The following is a 10,140-nucleotide window of genomic DNA, read 5'->3' as shown; positions in this document are numbered from 1 at the left end:
CTGTGCTCTCTCTTTCTTTGAACCCTGACCTGGTACTAAGAGAACAAGACTTAGCTTTCTCTCTCCCTCTCTCTCTCTCTCTCCCTCTCTCTCTCTCTCTCACACACACACACACACACACACACACACACACACACAAACACCTGCATGCACACAGACATACAAATAACCTATAATAGTGCTTTTAAAACTGGACAGGGAAAATTAACATATTTGAACACATTAAAACTGTATAAAACAGCAGTCCAGTAAAAGATACTATAAATAAGTTTTTGGAAGTGGAAGTATGGAAAGTGCAAGAAAAATGGGCAAAAGTTTTATTAGACAATTTTCAAATAAGAAAATGCGCACGACAGACATGAAGATACTCTAAATATCTGGCAAAAGTTAAGTGTTGAGACTTCCGTGTCAGCTGGGAAAGAGCTGCTCTCACACACTCTTGGTTGGAGTGTGGACGAGGTCCTGTAGAGGACAGTTGACTGCATCTCGCAGTTTTGTAAATGAGCAAAGGCACTGCTATGCATTTGTCCTGGAAAGACACTGGTACCCGGGTGCAAAGAAACAAGTAGAAGAATGTTTATTGTAGCACATTCAGCCATTTTAATAGCCAACACTTGTTAATAATATAAATTTTCAGCAATAAGAGATAGGTAAATGAATTACGGTACATCTTTCCCCATTAATGCAATGTGACATTTTAAAAGATCTATAAATAAATGATATGAAAAAGATCTTTAAAAATTGTGGGTAGGTAAAAAAAATTACAGTATGTGATTCATTTACTTAATTAATAACTGTGTTTGTATATGTGTAGATATATTCATAAATACCTAGAAAGAGATCTGGAAGAACAATCACCACATTGCCAGCAGTGGTTACCGCTAGAGCTCGGGGGAAGTTGGAGGTTAGAGCTCAGCATCTAAGGAACCATCACCAAGGTTTGGTTTGGAAATGACATAATAAACTGCTAGAGTAGAGGCAGGTCTAGGTCCATCCAGGTCTGTGTTATTTCTCTAATTTCCCATCCATTGTTCTTTGACTTTCTGATGAAGGTGACGTGAAGGTGAGTGTCCATGCCCAGCACACAGGCAGAAAGGTTCCACGTGCCCCGGACATGATTAAGGAGCTGTTCTTAGATGCCACTTGCTGTTGAGATATCACCCACACCCTATTCTGCTGGGACCAGCTCTGGTTCCACACAGACTCAGCTGCCGCAGAGAGAGCGCAGAGGCTTCGCAGGTCACCTGTGTGGACCAGCTGCATGGAAATTATTTCGAGGCAGGCCACGGCCCCCATGGCTGGGTCCTCGATGATGCTGAAGTCATCAGTAGTTACTTCAGCGACAGCTTCCTTCTCAGTCTTCTGAAAATTACTTTCTGCAGAAAGAGGCAGTCAGGGCATGTTGGTGGCTAAGGACAGGACAATATTAATTGCCACATAGTTCGTCAGGGTCATTGGAGTGCTACGACCTCCCAAGATACGGATTTTTTCATCAAATCAGAGACAGCAGTGTGCTTAGTCCCCTGACCCCTCCAGTTGAATTCCCTTTGCTGTAAACAAGTGTGTCGTCCCTGAAGCACAGGGGGTGTGACCACAGCAGCAAATCATCGAAATATGACTTTGCTCCGTTTGCCTTTTGTTAAACATCCCTTTCCACAAACAGCTTGTGTTACTGTTCCAGTTGTAACTAGTTTGCTTTCTTTCTGTTTCTTTTTTTTAACTATATATAGGAACAAAGAAAGAACTACAGAAAGATCAAGATGCTAATAAACCTGCTGTTTCATCTCCGAAGAGAGCAGCAGCTTCAACCACCAAACTTCATTCGCCAGGTATTGGGGAAATGTGACCTGTGTTATTTGGGGAGAAAACTTGAACTTGAAATTTATTTGTTCAAGTGTTATTAATGGAGCAATGCCAGCATATGTGATATGCAGGATTGTTCTAGGGCCTGGCATACATATACTGATGTGTTCTGATTCTAAATGAAATGAACCAGCTGCTGGCATCATTTTCTCTTTTAAAAAAAAAGTGTTACCATGCTACGTTTAAGTGGTAGAAGCTTCTCTGTGTAGGAGTATCTGCTGATGCAACAGCAGTAGAAATAATGTATAATTGAAAAAAAACTTTGAAACTCTAACCACAAGACACAATAATTTCTAAAAGAAAGAAAAACAGAACAACAATGCATATAAAGCACTTGTTATTTTGTCACTGAGGAAGCCATTTCTTTATATTCAGACACAAATAAGCTACCTAATGTCACTTGAAAGTTGAAAATTATTTATTATGGAAATTCATATCTCATATCATAAGACATTAACTCCATTGTGGAATAGAATGCAGTGTAACCTCAGAACATTTTCTTCAAGCATAAAAATAGTAGCAATACCAACAGCTCATGCCTGAGTTCTTACTGTATGCCAGGAACTGTCCTAAGCTGTTCAACTGCATCAATGTATTTAGTGCACACAATAGCCTGTAGGGCAGGTGCTATCGCTGCCCCTCCCTTTGCATGTGAGGAAATCAAGGTACATAGACTTTTATTAATTTGCCCAAAGCCACACAAAGTAAGTAGTAGAATTTTGGTTTGAACCCCAAACACTCAAAATTCCAAAACTACATTCTTAGTCACTGCACTATTAATCAGAAAGCTTGGAGAATAGAAAACGTATTAATATTTCTGGTTAATTAAAATGTGTAGGGCCCTGGCCAGATAGCTCAGTTAGTTGGAGCATGGTCCCATGCACCAAAAGGTTGTGATTCCCAGTCAGGGCATATTCCTGGGTTGCGCATTCAATCCCTTGGTCAGGGCGCATATGGGGGGGCAACTGATCAATATTTCTCACATTTATGTTTCTCTTTCTCTCTCTCTTTCTCGATCTCTCTCTCTCCAAATTAATAAAAACATGTCCTCAGGTGAGGAATAAAAAAAAGTATAGGAAATAAGTCAAAGCCACAAGAGAGGGTGGGAGATCAGATGGAGGACCCTGGGTAAATCTGGAATTTGTGAAGGGCAGCATCCTCCTGGATGAATTAAAAAAAAAAAAAGCTCATCCTGCAGGAAGAGCCTGGCTCATTGCAGCTTCGGCTCTTAAGAAGGCGGGGAGGGGAACCAACCCTCCCATAGGAATTCCATGCCCCATATCTGCCCTGCCAAAATTTGAGAGCCGGATTCCATGCTAACCCTCTGGTCTGAAAATTTCATTTAAAATGCTATAGGGCCTGGCCAGTCTGGCATCGAGCCAGGAACCAAGAGCTCACCAGTTCGATTCCCAGTCAGGGCATATGCCTGGGTTGTGGGCTCAATCCCCAGTAGGGAGCGTGCAGGGGGCAGCCGATCAAAGATTCTCTCTCATCATTGATGTTTCTATCTCTCCTCTCTACTTCTCCCTTCCTCTCTCAAATCAATAAAGATATATTAAAAAAGGAAAGAAAGATAAAATGCCATAGAACTTGTGTCTACTTAGGAGAATAAAAGTGAAATTTTTACACACACACAAAAATAAGTCACCATGTGTAAGGTCCTTATATTCTAGGGTAAGTAGAGGTATTGTGTATTTTTAGACATTATGTTAAAATATATATGTTAAAATTTCCAGGATAACCAATAAAATAGAGTATATAGTTCTAAAATAAAAAGAGTGGAAAAAGTTGGAATGAGAGGTCAAAATATTTTCAATCAATGCAAATGAAGGCAATGATAGTGACTACTGTTCCATTTTAAAGGGTGACACATACGTGCTTATGCTCCTAATCACAATTAGGCACTTTCCTGTATGCTATAGCACCCTGTCTTTCCCCCAGATATTCAATGGCTGCCTCTATTGACCATAGTCTAATATTTTTTATCTATGTGCTGTTGTATAGTGAATTCCCTAGTTAAATTATAGGCCGTATTGTCTATAAATGTGACCATCTGCACAGACTCAGGAAGGACCACCACAGCGACATTGGCAGTAGTAAGAATAATAACAGCCCAGATAATGGCTGCAGTGAGTATTTCCAAAACAATCTTTTGGGCCATAATTGGCTCAATGCTCTTCCTAAGACTTCGATAGCTGATGAGTCTTGCCATTTCCTGGTGAGATTAACAGGTATCAGAATTTCTGCTTGCCTCCTAAGTACCATAATAGTTCTGATGTTCAATGAAGTAATATTCTGGGTGGTAATACAAGATGCAGAATAAATTCCTTCTCCAACCCGTACTAGAAAAGATGAACTATGGCTTATTAGTAGTAGATCAGGGCCTATAACAAAGACATAAGCGTGAGTGGTGCAAATCAGGCTATTGTCAGAAAGATCATTAGTAAAAGTTATACTATATTAACTGGAGGAGTTCTGGCAGTCACCGTGCCATGCCATGATAGAGTTCAATTCAATGAGCTGGAATCCACAGCGGCCCTGTGGGGTAGAAACACACGCATATCCTCTCCCCCATGTTAATAATTCATTGGGTCCTTGAGTCCCATATTCCCCCTGTTTTGTTTTACTAGCATGTTTTTTAATGTTGAATGGGCATGCTTAATAGTGGCCTTCCCCCTGTGGATTGTAAGGGATTCCCATGGAATGCTGGGTGGACTAAGTCCTGTAAAAGGTGGTAAAGGCATGGTGCTATAAGCAGGCCTATTGTTAGTTTTTATTTTGGTTGATATAGCTATAATTGGAAATAGGTCTTACTGAATTTATGTAAAGAAATGTATTGCTACTTATTCAGAATTGCTAAATTTTGAAGGGACAGGTAGGGAGAGAAATATATAATTTACCAACTTGCTTTAAAACTGCTTTCTTATATCTAAAAAACCAAAAGTTTAAGAATCAGCAACACATTTAACAAAAGTTACAAAAACAATAAAATTATTTTTTATTTATTTAGCACTATAAAAAATTGTTGTTTCTTCCAATTTTTCCTGCTAGTATTTCTATAAATTCAGATACAGTGGGGCCTTGACTTAAGAATGTCCCGACTAACGAGTTTTTCGAGATACTAGCCGTCTTTCGGCCGATTTTTTTTGTTTGTTTTATCGCTTAAAGTATTACAAAGAGTATTATTACATATGTCTCCTTTTGGGCAATTTTTTGCTTTGAGTTGTGAGCTAAAATTCAGGTTACGAGCCAGCTTCAGATACCCCACTGCTAGTTGGCGCAGCGAACGTCACAGTGAATGCCACAACATCAGCCCAGCATCACATGTCTCACTCGTTCACTTTTGATTTGACATACGAGTAATTTGAGTTACGAGCTCCATCATGGAACAAATTAAACTCGTAAGTCAAGGCCCCACTGTACTTTATAGAGTAATGTAAATAATATGGAATCTTGTCCTTTCTGTAAAACATAATATTCCACAATATTATAACTTATAATAATTAGTTACAAATGAAAGCATATTAGAAACTATTTAATATGCACATATAAATTGAATATAATTATCATTTCTTTATTTGACAGTTTCCCATATACCTTAAATATAAAATTTCCTTCATGAGAAAGTAAATTTTAAAATTTAAACCCTTGAAGGTACTCAAATAAACTAAACTAAAAGATTATGTATTATTATTATTAAACAGTATTAACTAATTTATTAATTTAAATTAATTAACTTTCTGATTAACATAATTATTTTAATAATATATATAAAATTTTTGCTTATTAAGCAAATACAGGAAAAGCCCCTTTTTTCCCCTTAACTTTTAGAAATAGGCTATTTTCCAATGGAAAATATACTCATATTCTTAAAAGACATAATAGAGATAACATGACCTTGACAACTCTTAGGAGGCCGCAGAAAGGGTGGATGTGTATGTGGGGAGATAGCAGGTCCTGGGGTTTGTTTCCAGGATGGCAGTAACTCCTGGGCCTTTAACGGCGTCAGTGCAAAAGTACAATTTTTTTCTTTACAAAGAGCGTGCCCTGCACCAACCCCACTGCTGCCGCTTCTGCAGCCTATTCAAGGATACTTTTGTAGCCCTAGCCCTCTAGGATAAATACTTGGGGAGTTTAAATAATTATTTCCTATATTTTTCTCTTTTTGAGTAGACTAATAACATGAAATTTTGTATATAAGAAGAGATTTTAAAAACAGAAATAAAAAACCCCTACAATAAATGAATGAGTGCGTACTTACAAAAGGGTGGACTGGGACATTAGCCTTAGAATCTTATTTTCTACTAGAGGCCCGATGCACGAAAATTCTGCAAGAGTAGGCCTTCCTTCCCCCAGCTGCCAGCACGGGCTTCCCTCTGGCACCTGGGACTCGGGCTTCTCTCCTCTGGCTGTTGGCAGGCACCAGGGACACAGGCTGGCTTCCCTTGGGTCGCCCACAGGCACCTGGGACTTGGGCTGGCTTCCCTCTGGTCCCGGCTTCATCAGGGAGGATGTCGGGAATGATGTTTGGAAGGCATCCAGTCTAATTAGCATATTACCCTTTTATTATTATAGAGTAACCCAAAATAGCATATGAGTTTTGAGTGGCATAAAGCCTAAACAGTAGAGACCGAGGATTCCCTATATTCATAAAACGGTGGAGTGCAAACTAAGTCCCCCAAGGACAAGAAAGTAAGTAAAGAACATTAATTAGTAACCAAGTTACATTACAGACAGATGAGAATTAATACTAGTTTTAGAGTGTTTAGTGGCTGATGTCTTGAGAGGGAGAGCAGGAAGGTCCCCGGGAATAAGAATTCTTGGCAGCTGTTGGGAAGTTCCTGTAATCCCTATTATGAGCTCAGCCTGTTACAAGTCACTGGGGCCCTGGTAAAGTGAAATATGCCCTATCTTTAAACAAATTAAACTAAACAACAAAGATACAAAATAACAATTAACAGAGACACTGCACAACATTTATAGGTGTGCACAAGACTTAATATACCAGAGTCCTTTCAATGGATCTTTCAGAAGATGTTTTTTAGTGCCTGGGACTTAAAACTAGATATGGCCCAGAGGGCTCCCGTGTGGGGTGGCTAGTGAACACCCATAAACAGGCTGTTTTCACAGATTTCATTATATTCGGCTCTCCGTAATAAATGTTGACTGCTGTCTAAAGTTGTTTTGACCAAAATCTGGCAGTACCAAGGAGTCATGTGGTAATTTTCAGACGAGACATTAAGGAGTCCTTTTGTAAATGGACTTGTTAGCCTCATTTTCTCTAAGACTTTTCCCTATTTCTTTAAAGGTACTAAAGGAGAGAGGCTCATAAACTCTACTACCTTGTTGATCTTGATAACCAGGCTTGACACAGGACCCCATAACTGAGGACCTAGTTGATGAGCCTTCCCACAACGGAGGCAGAGGATTGGGAAATATTTCCTCCAGCGGCAGAGAGGCTAAGGGACTAGTTTGCTTTAGAAGTAAAAAGCAGTTCTGTTTACCTGCCATCTCAGGCTTTTATTGTCACAACAGCTTGAACTAAAATTAACCTCTAGAAATAATCAACAGGGCAAGTATCCTTGAGAAAGCACATACTTGCACAAGGTCGAGTCTTTAAAGACTGAACATAGAGATTCTAGCAAAACACCCGTGGGATCAGACTTGTTTGAAAAAGTCAAGGTAGGGGCTGCTGCCTTTGGCAAGGTCCCCTCAGAGGCCACCGACCTTAGAGAATCCTCCTTAAAGACCTTCCAACCAAGTCCCGTGCTTCCCTACAGAGTTGAAAAATTCCTATCCCTCAGTGATTTCATAGCTGTAGTACCATCATAGCACAATGCATTACTCATATGTTCATAGTGATGCTGGTGTAAACAGACCTTCTGTGCTGCCAGTTGTATAAAGAAATTGTATACCATATTTTTACTGTACCTTTTCTATGTTTAGTTATATTTAGATGCACAAATACCTACCTTGTGTTACAATTGCCTAGGGTGTTGAGTACAGCAATATGCTGTCCATGCTTATAGCCCAGGAGCAATGGGCTGTGCCATGTAGGCTAGGTTTGCAGTAGGCTGTCCCATCTAGGTTTGTGTAAGTGTATTCTACGATGTTCTCAAAAGAAAATCACCAAATAAAAAATCACATTTCTCAGAACATATTCCTGTTGTTAAATGATGCATGGCTGTATACTGTAACATAATCACATTATTAGCATCTCATCATAGCCACAGATTCCACTCGCACTCAAGGACATTATGCGGGGATCTCATCGCAGGCTGCTGTAACAAATATCATACTGGTGTGCTTAACAAACAGAAAGTTATTTCTCACAGTTCTGGAGGCTGGGAAATCCAAATCAAGGTAGCAGCTGACGTGGTTCCTAGGAAGAACACCCATCCTGATTTGCAGATGTATGCCTGTTTGCTGTGTCCTTGTGTGAGGGAGAGAGATCATGTCACTTCTTATAAGGGCACTAAGCCCATTCATGAAGACTTCACCCTTATTACCTCATTCTTCCCAAAGGCCCCAACTCCAACCACCACCACTCTGGGGATTAGGGGCTTAACATATGAATTTGCGTGGGACATGAACATTCAGTTCATAGCAGCAGGGTATATACTGGTACATGAGGTGGCAGAAATATTGGAGTCCAGGTTACCACAGGTGAATGTCAAGCTGGCCCTGGCAAATGAAAACCCGGAAATGCCACATAACCATAGTGGAGAGACCCACAGGGCAGTTTTTCTGTTCCCAGGCTACCCTCCTTGTTTTCTTCACCCATTTCTGAGGATGACACTCCTTCCTTCAGATTACAGACTATCAGGAGGCCGACAAGAACAGTGCTGCCTACATCAGGCCTTTGAACCCACGAATGTCATCTGGCTCAGGAGTGGTTTTCTGGGTTGTGAATTTTAGGAGAAATTCCCTCCCCCGTTGATCTGTAAGTTCATTGAGGACAAGGGCTGTATTTTCTGTCATCAATACCATCATCAAAACAGAACAAGCCAGCACAACAAGCTTCCCCTGACATATTTCTAACACATCTTTCTCCCCACCTTTGGAGCCAGGCTTGGGAAAGAGGAGCTCATGCTCCCTGTCTCTGTCGCTTTGCTTAAAATGACCCTCCACTCACTGCCGCTCCCACCGTCTCACTGAGCCTGCTTCTGCAAAGGCCATGAGTCACATGGACACGTCCTGTTTCTTTATCTCATCTCCATGCCATTTGACATTACCGATCATGCCCTCCTTCTTGAAACTTTCCTTCCTTTAACTCTGTGGCAGCCCCCTATCCAGTTCTCTTCTTGCATCTGCCAACGTGTATCCTTCGTTACTTCTCACTTTCCTAATGTTGCCAAAAGAATAGACTAAAATGAGATCAATTCTTGGCTCATGTGATGTATGACCTTGTTCTCTGAGCCTCAGTTTCCTCTTCTGTAAAATGGCAATTATGTCCATATGACAGAGTATGGTGAAGATTAATGGTAACACACATAGAGCAGCCATGTATCAGAGCATTTATTCTCCATGACTCCAAGCATCTTAATATCAGAAAATATATTTTAAAGGGACACAGGGCATTCTGGCACAGGTGTTGTGACATTGTTACTTTGATAAAATGGAAACCAAATGCCCCCATGTTCAAGTGAGCCTATAAAAGCATCTTTATTGAGTCTTGTTATTAGTTGGCCTATAATTCACATGGCATAAAATGTTCTCTTTTAAAGTGTACAATTCAGTGGTGGTTAGTATACTCGCAAGATTGTGCAACTGTCACCACTAATTCCAGAAAATTTTCATCACTCCCAAAAGAAAGCAGTTCCCATTAACAGTCATTCCCTACTCCCCACTTCTCCCAGCCCCTGACACAGTTTTGTATCCAGTTGGATTTGCCTATCCTGAACATTTCATATAAATTGTATCATATAACATGTGGCCTTTTGTATTTGTTTCTTTCACTTAACATGATGCTTTTGAGGTCAAAGCATGAATCAGTAATTCATTCTTGTTTTTGACTGACTAATATTCCATTACATGGATATATGAACTTTGTTTACCCATTAATCAGTTGATGATATTTGGTTTGTTTCTAATTTTGGGCTATGAGTAATCTATGAACCTTCATTCTATTAATATATTTTTTTTTATTTTTCAACTAGAGGCCCAATGTACAAAGTCATGCACTGGAGGGGGGTTCCCCTCAGCCCAGCCTGCACCCTCTCCAATCCGGGATCCCTTGGGGGATGTCCGACTGCTGGTTTAGGCCTCATCCCGGGA

At 40.2% G+C, this 10,140-nt stretch overlaps 1 protein-coding gene across 1 annotated transcript in view; it reads left to right on the top strand.

Moving 5' to 3' along the window:
- MTUS2 (microtubule associated tumor suppressor candidate 2) overlaps nt 1-10,140 on the top strand; it is a 529,958-nt gene that overhangs the window by 394,611 nt on the left and 125,207 nt on the right. The window contains 1 exon segment of the mRNA XM_006770370.2: nt 1,731-1,829. Within this exon segment, the coding sequence (XP_006770433.2) occupies nt 1,731-1,829 (99 nt within the window).

This window comes from Myotis davidii, unplaced genomic scaffold, assembly GCF_000327345.1.
Source record: "Myotis davidii unplaced genomic scaffold, ASM32734v1 scaffold84, whole genome shotgun sequence".
In the NCBI taxonomy this organism is placed as follows: domain Eukaryota; kingdom Metazoa; phylum Chordata; class Mammalia; order Chiroptera; family Vespertilionidae; genus Myotis; species Myotis davidii.
This window is presented reverse-complemented; position numbering and strand designations above follow the sequence as displayed.